This window comes from Zootermopsis nevadensis, unplaced genomic scaffold (assembly GCF_977971745.1).
Source record: "Zootermopsis nevadensis isolate Lab colony 2312 unplaced genomic scaffold, Znev_1.0 Znev_ptg000016l, whole genome shotgun sequence".
Lineage (NCBI taxonomy): Eukaryota > Metazoa > Arthropoda > Insecta > Blattodea > Termopsidae > Zootermopsis > Zootermopsis nevadensis.
In genome coordinates, this window is record NW_028259148.1 from 1,502,636 (window position 1) to 1,521,103 (window position 18,468).

Sequence of the window (18,468 nt, forward strand, 5' to 3'; positions counted from 1 at the left end):
TTTTCCTTACACGATACCTATTATAACTGGTCAATACCGGACACGGTAACTTCAACACCTGGCATCTGCCAGACTTTGCCTCTTCTTCAACCAGTGTATGCTAAATCGGTCTGTGCCCCACCCAGCTGTGTCTGGCACGTTCTGTGCCTCTGATTGACTGACTGTGCTTCACCCCGTCTCTGCTTGACTCGGTCTGTGCCCTACACTGTGCGTTGAACCAGGTCCCTGGAGAGATGTCCTGGCAGAGTAATAGAGAGAACGGTTGGTGCAGAGACCTAGTCCGGCAGACTCCGGGTCAGTCAGAGACGGTGCAGCAGAGACCGGGTCATGCAGACACCGGTTGTGGCAGGGATTGGGTGGGGAGAATTTTGAAATTTATTTAAATTTTTCAAGATTTTTCGAAAAATAGAAAATTGCTGGAAATTTTCCAAATGCGCACGAAACTAATTTTGTTTCTTCAAAAATTCAACTTCAAAGAAATAAGTAAGAAATATAAGAAGCTGCATTTTTGTTTTCATGCCATATAATTTTTCAGGCCTAAATTTACAAAATCCAGATCTAGGCCCCCCTCCCCTCAAAGTTACACAAGATTTAAAATCTGTTTGTTTACATACCACTGGCCTTTTTAGTATATTCTAATCTAGGAACCACACATTAGACATTCATCTTTGTTCTGAAGTGAGCAAACCATTGCATCCAAATTGAAGCCATCTTCTCGTTCGTTTCTTTCTTCAACATTCACTCCGTTTCCCCCTCCATAATTTGCTGCTGCATTAGTGCCGCGGTTCAGTTTTGTCTTGTCGACTGTAACTTGATATGCAGTTGCTGCCGGTTTGGTCCTCAGGTAGTACATACCAGTCTTCAGGCCCTGGAAGTTGCAATACAAATGTAATTAATGCGCAACAGTCAACAGAAGCCAAAACCAGACACGGGTATCAGCATCAAAGAACTAAGAAATATAGCAGAGTGGTATTGGCCGGTTTCATTCCTTTTGAAATCATCGTCTTAAAACAATTGCATCAGCATCGCGTTGGTATTTTCAGCGTACTTAGAAAATTTCTTGACCACAAATAAACAAATTAAAATATAAATTTTTCATACCTGATCACACAAAAGTCTTCAGCGAAAAATCAGTATTGATTTTCTTACAGACTGGAAGACTTGAACGATAGAATGGACGATGTTAATGATATATTCAACTCAAAATCACAGTTAGCATCCATTTTGGAAGGGTTTAAGATCACTTACATCTCAAGTACCTTCGATCCATGTTTTTCACTATAAGTGATGGACCAGGCTTGAAACCAATAGAAAACTGTAGTATTGTACATTTTATAATTTAAAATAAGACAAAAGTTTCTAACTGAATGAGATCGAGCATTTCATGAACATAATCTAATATTAACTTCTTCAATATAATTAAGTACTTAAGACTTGCTATTAAAAAGGATGTGTATATAAAGACCAACATTTTTATTTCTATTCAGACATTTACACAGAGAAAGCCGAGGGCAGGGTTTTAGTGTATAAAGAGCCTTAACCGCCATTACGACTTACCAAGCTCCATGCGTAGAAGTGCATAGACGTCAATTTTCCGTAGTTCGGTTCGGCAATATGAATGTTCAGGGACTGGCTCTGGTCAATGAACGCACCTCGGTCAGCAGCCATTTTGATTATAGTTTTCTGCGGGATTTCCCACACCGTTTTGTAGAGGGCCTTAATATCATCCGGAATTCCATCAATATCCTAAACACGAAACAAATATTCAAGGTTGCGTGGACAGTCATAAAGCAGACATTTTCAAACATTTTTTTTCAGCCAGGAAAGTGATAAAGATATTTTTCTTACAGGTTCTGATGCTGTGTGGCATACACCTATCTACAAGTCCACATAACACGACAGAACATCAACACTGAGCAAGTTCTGAAAATTTTTCTACCTTATATTAACTTAATATTCACTTAAAAATTTAATAAAATTGTGTTTCTTATTTAATTCAAACCAGCTACATTTTAACAAAAATTTATAAACATTGAGTGCTTTTAAACTAACAGACGAAGAAAAATGCCGAAAATATTCACCAGTCAGTTATCCTACCTCTTACAAATTACTCCTCTAAAATGTACGTTTATTCATACTCTTACCTGAACCGAGCCTCCGTTTGCAATAATCTCATTCTTCATGTCCTCACTCCATAGCCCGAGTTTCGTCAGGTCCCGGAGTAAATGATGATTCACGACCTAAGTAAAGATACAGCGTAACTGTAACTTACAGTACGACCCCATGATGCGCTTCGAGAGATCACGGCGAATGCCTGCTACAGTTAAATGTGGGTAGCGGAATTTTCGACTAATCCAAGTGTTAAAATACGATGCGACAGTTGCGATAAAATTAACCTCCTCCAGGATGCAACAAATTCATGTCATCGAGAATTACTTTAAGATGCTTATAACTTATTTTCAATTACTTGAGGACCAATCTGAAGTCCTATCCAAACTTTCTGAAAATATTTAATTTTTCTGATAATAAGCAAGACGTCTTCCAACATAATTATACAGGAAACTAATATGTAAGCGATAAACTGGTTCCGTGTGGGCGAGTGTGAGAGACGGAGAGAAAGGAAAGGGAGAAGGGGAGCTCAGGAAGTGCGTCAGGTGGGACATGGGAGTTCGGTTGAATGTGATCGGGACCCTGAAAAGGGCCAGATTAGTGGTCTGGTTGGTTCTGGCGGTGCACTATTGCTCCCTCTCGGAGTCCTCGAAGAGGCTTCAAAGTATTCTTGAACTCACTGCCAAATCTCTCCACTAACCTGAAACTCTCCGGACAGCACACGTCTAGTGTAGATATTTGTTGTATACGGTTCAAATGACTCGTTGTTTCCAAGGATTTGAGCCGTTGAAGCTGTCGGCATTGGCGCGAGTAAAAGCGAGTTGTGAACGCCGTGTTTCGCAATACGACGTTTCAGGTCTGCCCAGTCCCATAAAGACGTAGGCTCAACATCCCACATGTCGTACTGAAGTATCTGAAGTAACATACAATACCGGCAGTATTACGACAATGTATACAGAACTGCAGGACAAATCGGAAAGAACGAGTCAACCCGCGCTTCTAAATAATATTTAAAAATCTGATTCTTACAGCAAAGAAAACACACTGTGGCTCCACTACAAAGGTCAACTTATTAACGCTGTTTGTGGAAAAATAAATAATTGCTGTTTATTCTGAGAATCACGCAAAACCCTCAAATATGCTATGCAATGCTATGTCTATTTTACAGAAAATTTAGCGATTTCCACCAAATCGTAGCATAAAATTGATATGCGGAGTTATCTCATATTTGGTACTGTAGAGAACGTCGGATGTCTCATAATATCTTAAAATCATCACTAGATGCTTTAAGGACTGGTCACTTTGAAGATACAATGTTCAGTTTACAATCTATGAGTACAAAAAAGAAAACACACCCCTTTGCTCACTGGACAGCCTTCGTAAGTCTCATATGGGCCCCGTTTCTCGGCAAGTTCACAACTTGCCTCCAAAGCCCCGTAGTAAATAGTCTCAAATATCTGCTGATTTAGCTTCTGTGCCTCTTCACTGTCAAATGGTAATCTCAAGCAGATGAACGCATCTGCCAAACCTTGTATGCCAATGCCAAGCGGACGATGACGAAGGTTGGATTTCTGTGCCTATGAAAAGAATTTATATTCAAATAAATTTCAAATATGATCATCGGTCTTCTAGGACATAGCACAGTGCAGTCTGCTAGATACTGATGACCTTACTGCCTCCATCATCAGGGTGACGAATGCCAATATCTACCACACCACATGGCACTGCACAACAGAAGACAGCCATCTTCATAATCGTCGAAGTGAGAATTTAAAATCTCCCCTAAATTTAAAATAACCGTACAATGCATATTTCGCATACAGAAGAAATGCCCACTTACTATTTTTCACGGCAATAACTGGCTTTTGAAAAATCAATCGAGGAAAATCTTATATGAGGGAAATTTAAAACTAAGATAAAAGAAGTAAAAATACAATGGAAAACTTTCAAATGAGAAACTTTAAATGTAAATTACAATGAATCATAAATTGAATAATTTCGGGGGGGGGGGGGGGGGGGGGGGCACATAAAAATCTGGAAATGGCTTTCAGGCACCTACGTAAACTCGTATCAAGTTATCGGTTTTTCTAGATGTGTGTGGGCACCCCGTGTCGCTCGACATACCTCAGGAACTGGATAGTAGTTAACATCGATTATTTTGTTCAGGTTCCTGGCCACTATCTTCGAAACTTCTTTCAATCTGGCGAAGTCATATGTCTTGTCTGGGCATACAAACATGTTAACAGCGATAGATGCCAAGTTGCACACTGCTACCTGAAATACATTACACAGTGCATTTCAACACACCAGCGTCATCAGAAAGGCGATACAAGGTTATTTCACTTTAAACAGTACCGGATCATCAACCCACAATGCAAATAAAGCGAGATAACAGGATTACAGACGAAAACCTCATTACAGCTGCCTCACATGTGCGAGGTATATTTTGAGACGTGACTTCAATATTTAGCTTACCTCCGTGGGTGATGTGTATTCCACAATCTCAGTGCATAAATTGCTACATTTGAGAGTGCCAAGGTTCTGCTGGTTTGATTTCCGGTTGCACGCGTCCTTATACAGAATATATGGTGTGCCAGTCTCGATCTGAGACTCGCAGATGGCACTCCAAAGTGCCTGTGCTTTCACTTGTCTCATGAATCGACCTTCCGACTCATACCTAATAAGACAAAAGAAGTCGTGTATATTTATATTTAAACGAAAACCTGCTCAATACCCACATTAATGGAATCTCAAAGGTCCATTCCATAACCACAGACTTTAAGAAATAAGAAAAAACCTGGTGTGGGTCTTGGCTACCTCTACAGAGGTTTCCTAGTCTTTGAAGCGTGCATTTGTGAGTAGCGAGTGACGAGCCCACTGACTGCACAATTTCTACTCAATCCCGATTTGACTGCCAGAGCCATCTAGTAGATAATCAGGAGAGACTTGGGTGAGAAATGGCCGTTGAATATTGCTTACGAAACATCTCGTTCATGCTCATAAGGTTCTTTTACATGCCGTAAATCTACGACACGAGACTGCTGGCTTTACTTCCCCTCTGAAGGAAGTTGTGCTACGGATTCTTATCACCTTTAAAAATCCATCGACCTCAGCTGGGTTTGAACCCGCGAACCATGGGTCCAGTGCCGAGCACGCTAACTACTAGTCTACTGAGGGCGACGATTAGTGACTCAGAGCTGCACAATATGAGGAGGACAATGTCCTTTCACGGCCTTCAAGCGTGCAATTTGCTCTGCATGGACTTTACCAACTTCTGTAAAAATAATTTTTTACCGTGGAAAAAATACAGTTCTTTATGTTTATAATGTTTACAAACATGTCTACTCATACAAGAGAGGATAAAATTAGAAATTTATATACTGTTTTTTAAACATGTTGTATATACACACACTATTGCACTGTAATTTACAAGAAAATAGTGAGAAAATTGGGTTTCTGTTATTCCTTGGATAATAAATGAATTGAATTGAATTGAATAAAGAACGTACTTCATTACACTAGTAAACAGAGTTTTTCTAATTCTATCTGACATACTTAGTATACAAGTCATCAAACTTGTCACCCCAGCAGTCTGAAAGTCCAGGACAAGCATGCGGACACATCAGACTCCACATCTCGTTGTTCTTCACTCGCTTCATAAATAGATCAGGAATCCACAGAGCATAGAAAAGATCCCGAGCTCGAATTTCCTCTTTCCCCGTGTTTTTCTTCAGGTCAAGAAACTCAAACACATCTGCATGCCAGGGTTCCAGATAAATGGCAAATGCTCCTGGACGCTGAAAATGAGATAGAACACACATACTCATCACAAATAATAAAGCAATATGTTCTAGGAATATCAACTGGTCTCGATAAGTGATGAATTCTTTAACCATCGATTAAATAAATAATAATCCGTGGCGTAACAGCCCTCTGAGAGCCAAAGCCGACTAGCTGGCTGCTGGCCTCTCGTTCACATGCCTAAGCAGAGGTGAACGATCATCCAACCAGATACAGGGTGACGCGTGGTCAGCACGACGAACCCCCAGCCATTGCTAGTTTTCCTGACCGGATTACGCTACTCATTGTAGCTCCCCAATTTCCTCACGATGTTGGGTTGGCACCGGTCGAAAGCTCATGAGAAAATTTCTTCTTCCCCGAGACTCGAACCAGCGCGGATTCCATATCACCAGTCCGAAGCATGATGCCTCAGACCGCGCAGGACCATCAATTAAACACTTATACTCATAAATCATGGGCACCACATCCACCACAAATTCCACATGGATTACTCTGGGCATGAACTAAATGGCTCCACAGCTGTGATAATGAAAAACATGCAATTTTACTGTTCCACACCTTATTGCCACCTTGGTCCACATATCGTGCTGTGTTGTTATAAACTCTCAACATAGGCACAATGCCATTCGAAGTGCCATTGGTGCCAGCTATATACGAGCCTGTAGCGCGGATATTATGGATGTGGAGTCCGATTCCACCAGCAGACTTAGAAATCAGTGCACATTGTTTCAGTGTGTCATAAATTCCCTCAATGCTGTCGTCCTTCATTGCCAGCAAGAAACAACTGTAACATAATTTTTTTATCAAATTTTAATATTAAAACCAAATCAAGTAAACATACATGTTTAAAAATGTACATTTGTATCAATGTGAAAAGTAAATTTAATTTTAATCCATGTACAATCAGAACTAAAAATTATCAGTATGTGAAACATTTGTTTTGAAAATTACAAGCAAAACAAATCTTTGGTGAAAATTTCAGTATTTCGGCCATTCCATATAAGACAGTGTGTGTTGCTATCGGCTCAGTTTCTGGGTATTTAAATTTAAAATAAAACTAATGGAGTCAAGCGGTAACGTTAAAAAAGGCTAATTAAATACACTGTTCAAACAACGCATCCATATCAGTGTTCAAAATGAATCTTCTTAAAGTGCCTATCCGCTCCGATCAGCATAGCAATTTGAGCTTTACTGACTGCTACTTGAATCAGCCCTCCAGTGGACATCGAGAACCAAGTTTTTAGGTTCTGAAGCCAGGAGATTCTTGGCCTGCCAGGCCCCCTCTTTCCAAATACTTTTCCCCTGGATTATCAGCTGAAGCAGCCCGTATCTATCACCATTTCTCGTGATATGACCGTAATATTCCAACTTTCTCTTTTTTATGGTGTCAACAACCTCGACGTCTTTGCGGAGTTTCTCAAGAACTTTTTTGTTGGTTACACGGTCAATCCAGGATATTCTGTATGTACACATAAATGGTATCATAATAAAAGGTATACAAACAACAACAAAAATGTATAATTTGCAGTGACATGTACCCTATATGCACGTACGACAAAACCAGTTAAAAAAAAGTAGAAATGAAAAAATTAATGTACCTAGACAACTGGGGTCGTGGAGTAGCAGAGCTGAACAGGGTAGGTGACGCGTGAGTGAATATGCGTTCTGACATCAGGTTATATGTCTCAATGGCTGCATCCACATCCTCATCATGGATACCCACAGAAACCCGCATCAACATGTGCTGAGGTCTTTCTACCACTTTTCCGTCGATGCGGAGAAGGTAGGAACGCTCCAGCGTCTGTACAAATTTCGCATACACGATCCTGATTATTGTACCAATAATGTTATAAGATTTGGCAATTATGAAAGCAAAACTCAGAGCTAAAGCTGACAGATAAACTGTAAATATTTCAATCACATAATGAACTTCCCATACGTTCGTGAACAGAAATTAATTTTGAAATCAGTATTTTTTGCAGCAGTAAATCCTATTGAATGCAATTAAAATAATCTTCCCATACAGTAGTTATCTATAAATAATAATAATTTAATTAGTTACTATTACAAACAAATTAAAATTTATAATCAAGAACTGTAGTAATATCATCTGTTTGCAATATTGTATCAATACAGCATTTCAGAGAAATTCCAAAGCTAGGAATAAATTACCTTAAAACCAAAATAGTTGTAACTGAAATCTCTGTCATATATAATGGCAGAGTTGAGCCGATCCGCATTCTTCATGATGATGGCGTGGTGATTATCAGATATCATTGGTGATGGTAATTTAGTTTTTGGATGTTTCATTTTGTATAAGTCATCCATTACATCTGCAAATAAAATCAATCAGCGTGGTCTCAACTCGTAGCATACGAAGAACCCAGAAGACGGCCATCCCCAGACTCGCCGCCATGAGAACCTCAAACACTACAATAAGCTTATAATGCTTGAAAGTACACGAGAACAAAAGCAAAAAAGAGTAACCTGATTTTTGCGTTTCACAGCAGTCGCCTGTTGGTGACCGTTAAGGGTGAATAAAATATCCACACGCAAGATAAAGGAGGAGTAAATCTGTATTTTTCTTAATTTGTCCTATATTTCATTAAAAATAATCCTCTGAAATGACTCCACCTTGTTCTGTACTGACTTAACACAACAAATTTACAAATTTTTTGTTTTAATTATTCAATTGAAGTGATGAGAGGATAATTTTGAATGGTCAGTTGGTAGAGACGTGGAACTACGCACGGTCTATTTGAACACACGCTAAATCAGAATTTTACTGGAGACAGGAATGCCACAAATAACCTATCAGGATATACAGTAATCTGACGGAAGAATTAAACAGAGTCCACTGAAATAAAATTCCAGAATGTTACCTGCATGACATGTTTTGTTTACTTGTGATTTATTTAACCACACTAAAAGTAAAGTTTGTCCCCCTACGTGCCATAAAGGCTCTTGGGGTGAGCGGAGGTATAGCTCCTCTCTTCCTTGACCTCGGCACTAGATGGGGGTGAGTGGTCAGCATCACGCCCCGGCCGGCTTTACCCCCGGGGGAAAGAACCCGGGTACCCATTGTGGAGGAGGCTGGGTGGGCCTCAGAGCCGGGACGCAGAGGCCAGAGGAAAAATCCTCTGCCCCCGTCGGGGATCGAACCCCGGTCGTCCAGCCCGTAGCTAGTCACTATACTGACTGAGCTATCCCGGCTCATATTTAATCACACTGTCATGCCTATTTAAGGTACTATCCTGGCATTTGCCTGGAGGAACTAAGGAAAAACACGAAAAACATCAGTCAGGATAGCCAGTCTCTGGATCAAGAAGGGAACTAAGACCTTCTGAACATGACCACTTAGCCGTAACAATCACACAGTACACACATATTATAAAAACATATAAACTTTCAGATTTTGGGAGATTTACTTGCATGTTGCACGTCTTTGATTAAAGAATTTAGACCAGACAAACCATATTCCTAACGTTGTTCAAAGACACTTCATAACGCTATTGAGTCAGAACAGCTCAGTCGGTAGAATAACTGGATTTAAATTCCGGGTATGGAAAGGGATTTCTCTCAACACGAGGTCCAGACGAGCTCTGATACCCTCCCAGCCTCCAATTCAATGGGGCTCTTTCTACAAAAGTAAAGGAGCCAAGTCTTGCACAAGTTCCGTCACGCTAATGGAAGAGTAGGGAATGACTACAATAAATTTTACCATTTTTTTTTTAAATTTAAAATACTTGTTCTCTCATAACCTCCCTATTTTACCTACCACTAAAAGTCTTTTTGGTTTCCTTATGTAGATTGGAGACGGCAATTCTGGCTGCAAGAATCGCGTAATCCGGATGCTTGGTTGTCATGGTAGCAGCAGTCTCAGCGGCCAGGTTATCCAGTTCCACTGTTGTTACACCGGAATACAAACCATTAACCACTTTCATTGTGATCACTGGCTGCAAAGAGCAATGCTTCATTTATTCAATCCGTACAGACAATCCAATATTACGCCATCATGTGCATGTACCACTACTTACTGGGTCAAGGTAGTCCATGTCCAGCCCGTAGCACAGCTTCACAATTCTTGTCGTAATTTTGTCAAAATGAACTTCCTCCTTACGTCCACCTGGGAAATATTATATTAAATCCTAATTATCATATGTAAGTAGATAATTTTAACTAGGCCTATAACATTTACAGGTACAGACGTGAATTGAAAACGGTAGCTGTTACAGACTAAGCGAACAACTGTGTTTGGCTAAATGACACGTACAGACTACGTAATGTTAGGTTTCTCATTACAGTTCAAATGTCCAAAAACTGAGATACTATCTCTTCCACTGACCTTTCTTTCTCATCTCTTCAGCATGCCAATTTTTCATTTTTCCAGCAGTTACTTTTAACATTCCTAATCAATACTGAATGTAATAACTGCCTATTACATGTGATTAAACAGGCTGTGTTTGAACCAGGACTAATAATACTTGATCAACCACAGGAAGTTAGGTTAGGAACATCTGATTCGTCTCTGAATGTATGTCTATTATTTTGTAAATTGGGCGAAATGTGAGGGCTATTTGATAGTTTCAGTTGAAATACAGAGGTGAAAGTGTTCTATAATGATGGTTGATAGTGGAATAACTCAGATTATTAGGAGGTTCCGGCTAGTATTACTGGATGGTAGAAAGATTACGTTTTTTATTCTTTGAATCAAACTTCTCCTCTCTTACCTCTTTTAATTACAAACATTTACGCGTCTTTTCTACTCCAAATTTATGCGTAGAAACGACTCCTAACCAAGCATAATACCCACGTCCCTCAATGAATTTACGGCTACCCTTGTCTACGAAATGGGTGTTACCTAAAAGTAATTGACCCTTACCTCTCTTTATAACAAACATCTTTCCGCACTTTTCTATAACCATTCTGAATTATTTTTTTAAATATTAAGCGAACTGAAAAATACCACTCAACTCTTCCTTCCCTTGAACAATGAGTTTTAGCGCCAAAAGTGTCGGCGTACAGTTGGCACCTCTGGCAACGTAGCCAATGCAGAGATACATCTAAGCTTAATGTTGAGGGGAACTGCTCATCACCGTCCTCTATGAGTGGTTCAAAGGCAACAGAAGTCCATTATCAATAGCTCTGTTGATCAAATTATTACACAACTCTTGAACGTGTTATTTTGCATGACCGAGCTAACTTCCACACCTTCATTACAACCAGTATTCATGAAAATAAAAAACAGTATATTTTAAATTATTTACTTCTAGGGCAATAATCCCTGCGAAAACAAGAGACTGTACAGTTTTTGGGTGTACAAGTACTTTCTATGGGCTATCAGTTGCTACGATAGTAAACGGGAAATGTTATCATATGGTAAGGTCAAAACCCTGCTGTCTAGAAGATTACACATCGCCTTGAAACACTTTATGTAAAGCACGACGATACTTTCAAATTATGACATTTTTTCAAAACTCAAAGATGAGCTAAATTATGGTATGTTTTTATGTGACACCACTGAGTACCTCCCATAAACATCTGGTGCATTGTTCTTCACAACCGACAGTAAATGTGTCAGTGTTATATTTCATTCCTAACAAAAACTATAGCAAATTTCACCATAGGCCTGCTTTGCACATGTGCCCGAAGGTAAACAGGTTCTAGTACAACAGTATAAAAACAATGAGGAAGCCAAGACTGCAGTTACATCAGATCTATCATTACAAGGAACAAGAAGACTGTCAGTATGAAGGATCAAAGGTACGTGGAAAAATAATTTGTAGTGCAAGTATAATAGTCCTTAAAGGTATTGTTATTTTTAAAAGAAAAAGCACTGTTGTTCTCTAATTTGAAAAAAAAAATGTCAAATACAAATAGTAAAATTCTATTTACTTGTCAAACAAGATGTGACGTCTTAATTTTAGGATTCTGACAACACTCCTCTCAAAATAGATCATGAAGAAGAAGTGTGAAGTTTGAAAAAAAAAATCGATCTGTTAAACGTTTGAAAATACCAATATATAATGTACTTTATCATATGTTTCAAGGCGTTCAAATAAAAAATAAAAATATACCTGTTTTTAAGGAAAACAACTTTCCATTTCAGGTACAAAGTAATAATAAATCCAATATCAATTCGACTAATCAAATCAACATTCTTTAAGTACTGTTCCGTGATGATGTAAGTTTCGAGTACTTTGCGATTTGCCATTTGATTTGACCTGTTCGATATTTTACGACGTCATGTGACGTAAGTGCAAAGATAATAGGTTAAATGTCAATGACTGGTCATAAATTCTTATGATGGAAGACATGATAACGTATTTTTAAGTCGCTATTCCTGCGTTTTTCCAAGAAGTTTCGGGGTGGGGGGGGGGGGGGGGGGGGCGGCGAAAAACAAAACAAGAAAACTCAGTCGCCTGCACTACGGAAATCGAAAGCTCGATTGTTGTTCTAGTCTCACTCTTTCTGAAATAATTTGAAGCCATTTGGGTTTTCGAAAAACTAACACTTCAACAGGTCGACACGGCATAGAAATATAAAACGGGGTTCAAACTTAGACCCTAGCATCTAATCAAAATTTGTTCACGAAGAAAACACGTCATACAGTCAAACAAAAAACATTATACAAAGAAGGCCGCAGCGTGAAGCTGACGATTTACCTCCCTACAATGCATTGATCTTTGAATCCACATCCCTCATATCAGTGTTTGTTCCCCGGGGGCCCACAAATTGAGTACATTCTACTCAGTAGAATGTAAAGTGACAAGTAGCTACACATTTTATCTATATTTTTGTTAGCTTGTTTTCTGTTTGAAGATGATTGTCATCTGGGATGTTACACCATGTAGTATGGTAGAAATTTATCGACGTTTCGGAGATACTGCCTCCATCATCAGGAGGAGTATGGTGGAAGCAGCAATCATCCCTGAAACGTCAGTAAACTTCTACCAGTTTTCACAGCACAACACCCTGAAGAAAATCATCTTCACACTTGGCAATTATGTGATTTTTCTTTTCTTTTCAGGATTCCGATCTTGTTACTGTCCGTGGCTCTGATTTCTGCCCAGTGCCCAACTTACGTTAATCTACAACAGGTATACGAGTTGTAGGATCTGAGGTTTTCACGGCAGTGAGTCTGAAGATGGCTGTCTTCTGGGTTGTTGCGCCGTGCAGTCTGGTAGAAGTTTACCGACGTTTCAGAGGTCCTTGCTGACTCTGTTATCAGGGCGATGATGACGGAGGCAGCAAGGACCTCTGAAACGTTGGTAAACTTCTACCAGACTACAGGGTGCAGAACCCAGAAGATGGCCATCTTCAAGATTTACAGGATCAGTTAAAAAAAAAAAAATTATGGTGGTGGGATTAATTCTGATGAAAACTGAATACTATATTTAGATGGTAATTTTTTATATTGTGGATTTGCAAACGTGGCGCTTTACTTAAAATATAAAATAGACATAAGTTCTCAAAGAATAGAAACAAGCATATGGAAGACTAATGCAGTGGGAATTTGCGGGAGGACAGTTCAGTATCTTAATTAAATATATCTATCCACTAATTAATTTCTTACATCCTATCTCTTTCTGTGAAATGGGACACTGATAACAACCGGAAACATCTGAAAACACGACTCTTAATTGCACATGGGTACTTATTTTTTCTAGCCTCAGGTGAAAACTCTACCCGGTTACCAGTCATATGGCTCAACAGTGCCTCAGACACCCCTCACATACCCTAATGAAGCCGTGTGCTATTTGATCGCTTCTACAGGTTCCACTGGTAAAGTATCAGAATCAGTAATCTGAGCGTTATAATATTAAAGAGTACATTGTTTGAATCTACCATGGTCGCCATTAGAGCCGCTGTTTGTGCTAGTCAGAGAAACTCTGGTGGATTCAGCTGACGTAATCCCTCGACACTTGCATATTTTAAATGACTAATCGGTACGTATTTTTCCCCAGAAATAAAGATCGCGCAGTCAATTATTTTTCATCAAAGCCATCTTTTGTTTACAAATGACAGTTTATGCTCAACTTAAAATAATTTTTTTGTAAAATATGCAGTCTTTCTGTTAACTCATAATGCGGGCGGCTGCCTCAGAGCGAGAGGCCAGGCTTCACACCCAAATATTCTTTAAATAATTTCAGGATAATTTAGGAACCATTTCACCATTGTAATTTCATAACTTGAAAATTATTGAATAAAATATTGTAGTGGGTAATATAAATTATATAATATAGAATATAAATTTTAATTTGGGTTTGCAATATAACATTCTACATCCCAAGTTTAAAGAAGAGGTTTTGAATTAAATAAATGGGGAGAAAAACATTTTTCCGACTTATAACTTACGATGTTGTGTCTGAAACAACAGTTTCTGGAGAGATACGCTTACGTCAGGCTTCTCAAAATAATCCAGTTGAAATAACAGCTTCAATTCAAGGATTAAGACCACCAGGACTGCATGGTTTTCATCTTCATCGTGATGGCAACACTGACAATGACTGCAAAGCAGCCGGTCCACATTTCAATCCATTCAACGTAAGTTGTCTGATATTTTTGTGTTAACTTACGGACACATCATGCCTCAAAGTTGGTGGAAAATGGTGATGGATTATATAAGAAGCAGACATATTACAATTTTAGGGAAGTATCATTTTTACTACGCAGGAATAAATATTCAATCTGCATTTTAAAATATAAATAATCAGTTTTTAAAATCAATTGCATTTGGGTGGGCATCTGGTGTTTAAAAAAGTATGAAAAACACATTTAAGTCAGTAAGCTGAAAATAGTCTGGACATTTTGTGCTAAGGTCAGGAAACCGTAGGCAAAGTTATATAATGGGAGCTCATATTGAGTGCAAAATTTCCTTACGGAAAATTTCAGCAGATAAGACGTCAACGAATTGAGTAATTTCACTCCAAATATTTACTGAATTGAATTGAATTAAATTTCACATTTCACTTTTTTAAAACACTACTCCACATTAAATTTCAATCTGAATACTTTATATTTCTGGTGACAGCTTTCGCTTCTCCCACACGTTGTATCGTCTGCTTATCTCCAATATTAATAGCAATAAACCTTTACAGCATACTCATGGTGGCCCAGATGATGCAGTCCGCCATGCGGGAGATTTTGGAAACATACTGGCAAATGAATATGGTATTGCCACTATTCAAATACAGGGTACATTGATCTCGTTGCATCCTGGAGATGAGGGTTACGCTGTGGGTCGAGCTTTCGTGGTGCATGAGGGCACGGATGATCTTGGAAAAGGTGGCAATGAAGAGTCTCTGAAGACTGGGAACGCTGGAGGTCGACTAGCCTGCTGTATTGTTGCAGTTATTAACTAATAAACGACCTTGAAGATGATGGAAATGGAATTTCACATATTTTATAATTAAAAATAAAATGATTTGCTTTTATGCTTCACGTATGTAACATTAGAAGGCTGTGGGTTAACAGCAGCTGAATTCAGTTTGTATTCCATAAAGCATTCAGCGCAGTTCCCTGCATGTAACTAAATATATAACCAATCTTTGTAAAGTGTCGACAAAAAAATTAAAACTTGTTACTTACATAGTTATTCTGTTTGCCCTTCTCTTCTGCATTGACATGCTATTTCCAGAACATTATGCAAGATTTTGGAACACAGTTCTGTAGCATCACAGTGCAAAGATGAAGATCACCGAAGAGAGAGATGAGTCTGGAGTAAACAAGGAAATTGTTAGTGATAATGCTCCAATCACACAAAGTACAGATAAAATGAACTGTAATCAAACCTTTAACTTCAAGTTATTGAACCATTTTGTAGTGAGATTCGGGGACCATCCTGTTATCTTTCTCTCTTCTATATAAAGAAAGACTACTTTAAGTTTATTTTTTGTAAATAAACCATTCTGCAAGATGGCAGCAGAAGAAAGAAAATGTTGCTGCTTCCTCCCTAAGAAAATCTGGTTTGGTCTGGTTTGATTCAAACTGGGAAGACCCCAGCACTGACAAGACTGGAACATACATTGTACTTATTTCTAGGGGAATTTTGGATGCATTAACGTTAGAATATTATTTTTATGGACACACCTGTAACAAAGGTCATTACAATACAATAGTTAAAAGAGATTTAGCAGTTTTTATACCTCAATGATGAAGACAGCCCTGAACCTACCTCTCTACCAGATAATTCCATTTTTAGAAAAAATTAAATGTAAAGAGTATTATGTTCGATCTCATGATCTGGCAGTAGGTGAGTGGTTCCGAAGGGACTATTTATCTGAAACAGCACATGCCTGGAAACACGAGTGGTGCATACGACCCATCACAACTGCTGCTCCTCCGCCAGGTTGCGTTTTACAGTAGTTTCCTTAGCTATGGAAAGATGGCAGCACAATATACAAACACCGAGACTCATCACATGCGTTGCTAACTTTTTACGTTGGGTTGTCGATGTGTGTGTTGTTTAATTAAATTAAAATATGGGTAAAAAGAGGAAATTAGGATGTAAAGAAGACGAATACGAATTTGATCCAATTCCTAAACATTTGGTTGTAGCGCATTTACGAAATCAAGAGAAGCGTCTGATAATTATTCTCGAAAATGCACAACTGGAAAGTGTTAAAGTGAGAAATATTTTTGAGGTTAGGTAGTTGTAACTGAAACTGAATAAACACGTATAAAATTGTCAATTGTAAATCTTACCTTTAATTTCAGGTGGGAAATTCATTTCAGTTATTAAATTGTGACGATCACGTGAGCATACTGAAGAAATACAATCGTGACATCGGTTCATGTAGACCGGATATTGTTCATCAGTGTCTTCTTATGTTACTTGACAGTCCCCTCAATAGAGCAGGCCTTCTTCAGGTAACTGGTGATGCATAAAAGAACTTCATAGTAACTTGTTTTCCGTCTTGCTCATTTTAATTGTTATCTTGACAACTTCACGATGGAAAATGTCCGTGTTGAGGTATTCTCCTGAATGAGTACAATTGAAACAACTGTTAGCACAGAAACAAAGCATACAATTTGAAGTATGCCAGGGTTGTTGTTGTTATTGTACACCAGTGGCAATGAAGTTCGTAGAAACGCAAACATTTAGTTAAAAGCAATGGTTAATAACATACTGCATCATGGAATATGTTAGAGTTGTAAGTTGAATGTTTACAGTTCATTGGGTATCTTTTTCAGGTTTATATACACACAGAAAAGAATGTGTTAATAGAAATTAATCCACAAACAAGAATACCACGTACATTTAAGAGATTTGCTGGACTTATTGGTAAGTTTCGGTTTCAGATATGATTTTGGGCACATTAATGTTAAAGAGAAATTTTATGAAGGCAGTCTTTTTTAACCTACAAGGCTACATAAACTAGAGGATGACAATTGCAGTCTTTCTTCATTTTAGCAGTCTAAAGATTGTACAGAATCAATTATTGATTCTTTAAAAGATATTTCCTTAATTAGTAAGATAGTGCAGGCATTCTGACTTTGACCTAAGTTAAGCACATGGAGATCTGTTCTGAAACATTATCGTACGAGTGAACACTACGTCTCTCTTAATTTTTTTTGGAAGTGAACACTAGATATGTCTTGTTCTATTTACAGTGCAGTTACTTCATAAATTCAGTGTCAGAGCAACAGATGGACCAACAAAGCTCCTTAAAGTAATTCGCAACCCAGTCACAGACCATCTTCCAGTGGGTTGTCGCAAACTGGGCACCTCATTTTCAGCACCTAATGTCGTCAATCCTAGAGATTTAGTACCTAGTGACGAACCAGTCACTGTTGTTGTAGGTGCAGTAGCACATGGCAAGGTATCTGTCGACATCTGGAAGGAACTTCTAATTTTTAGACTGGAATGGTTAAGGTGTATTAAGTATGATTTGAGGTTTCACGCCATTGAGTCTGAAGATGGCTATCTTCTGGGTTGTAGCAGTGTAGTCCGAGCAACAAGGACCTCTGAAACGTTGGTATATGGCGCTACAACCGAAAAGACAGCCGTCATCTAAGCCGTAAAAAGTTTAACACAAATACAACATTGAAGTTTGCAAGATTTTGTTCACGATCCACTAATTAAATCCTTTTAGTGAATGATTTTTATTTAGATTTACTGGAATTACTTTAATGGCATTCCACTTTATTAACTCTTAACAGACAATTTAGTAATGGATTCATTGTGAAGGTATAATTAAAATTAAGTATGATTCATGATAATGAAATTTCAATTTAACAAACACTGCTAAAATGGATGTGTTTGATAAGAATGCACGTTTTCTAGATACCCGAATGTTGTAAATGCTCTTTAAATGTGATGGCCTCATCTTTATGTCGCAGGTTAACCCAGAATATGTCGAGAGCAACGTGTCAATCAGCAACTACCCATTGTCTGCGGCTCTCACGTGCACCAAACTGTGTTCTGGCTTTGAGGAAGCGTGGGGTGTTGTGTGAATGAATTGTCTGCTAAAATACATGTATGTCCATCAAGATGTAAAAGCATTTTAAATAAATTAAAGCCACCTTTATCTTATTTCTCTATAAAGACGAAAG

General features: G+C 38.5%; 3 protein-coding genes across 8 annotated transcripts; 2 read left to right on the plus strand and 1 right to left on the minus strand.

Annotated features, from left to right (window-relative positions):
* Positions 1-484: 484 nt before the first annotated feature.
* RnrL (Ribonucleoside diphosphate reductase large subunit) lies at positions 485-16,264 on the minus strand. Of its 6 annotated transcripts, none has more exons than XM_087349348.1 (15): positions 16,209-16,264; positions 15,502-15,628; positions 9,948-10,036; positions 9,689-9,866; positions 8,083-8,243; positions 7,509-7,711; positions 6,469-6,694; positions 5,665-5,906; positions 4,585-4,786; positions 4,234-4,383; positions 3,465-3,686; positions 2,810-3,022; positions 2,145-2,240; positions 1,558-1,746; positions 485-868 (listed from the first exon to the last, which is right to left on the minus strand). In XM_087349348.1, exons 3-15 carry the CDS (start codon positions 9,963-9,965, stop codon positions 641-643), a joined length of 2,328 nt encoding a protein of 775 aa, XP_087205474.1. In that variant the 5' UTR covers positions 9,966-10,036; positions 15,502-15,628; positions 16,209-16,264; the 3' UTR covers positions 485-640. The 6 variants fall into 6 exon arrangements, with proteins under 6 accessions (XP_087205474.1, XP_087205473.1, XP_087205472.1 ...); XM_087349347.1 differs by having other exon boundaries at positions 16,088-16,228; XM_087349346.1 differs by lacking the exon at positions 16,209-16,264 and adding an exon at positions 16,059-16,201.
* LOC110841397 (superoxide dismutase [Cu-Zn]) lies at positions 11,514-15,500 on the plus strand. Its single transcript, XM_022086904.2, has 5 exons — positions 11,514-11,673; positions 12,941-13,010; positions 13,581-13,695; positions 14,291-14,457; positions 15,012-15,500. Exons 1-5 carry the CDS (start codon positions 11,660-11,662, stop codon positions 15,273-15,275), a joined length of 630 nt encoding a protein of 209 aa, XP_021942596.2. The 5' UTR covers positions 11,514-11,659; the 3' UTR covers positions 15,276-15,500.
* Positions 16,265-16,282: 18 nt separating the features above from the next.
* Positions 16,283-18,448, plus strand: LOC110831721 (ribosomal RNA small subunit methyltransferase NEP1). Its single transcript, XM_022068036.2, has 5 exons — positions 16,283-16,538; positions 16,630-16,782; positions 17,107-17,197; positions 17,527-17,735; positions 18,256-18,448. Exons 1-5 carry the CDS (start codon positions 16,395-16,397, stop codon positions 18,367-18,369), a joined length of 711 nt encoding a protein of 236 aa, XP_021923728.2. The 5' UTR covers positions 16,283-16,394; the 3' UTR covers positions 18,370-18,448.
* The last annotated feature ends 20 nt before the right edge of the window (positions 18,449-18,468 follow it).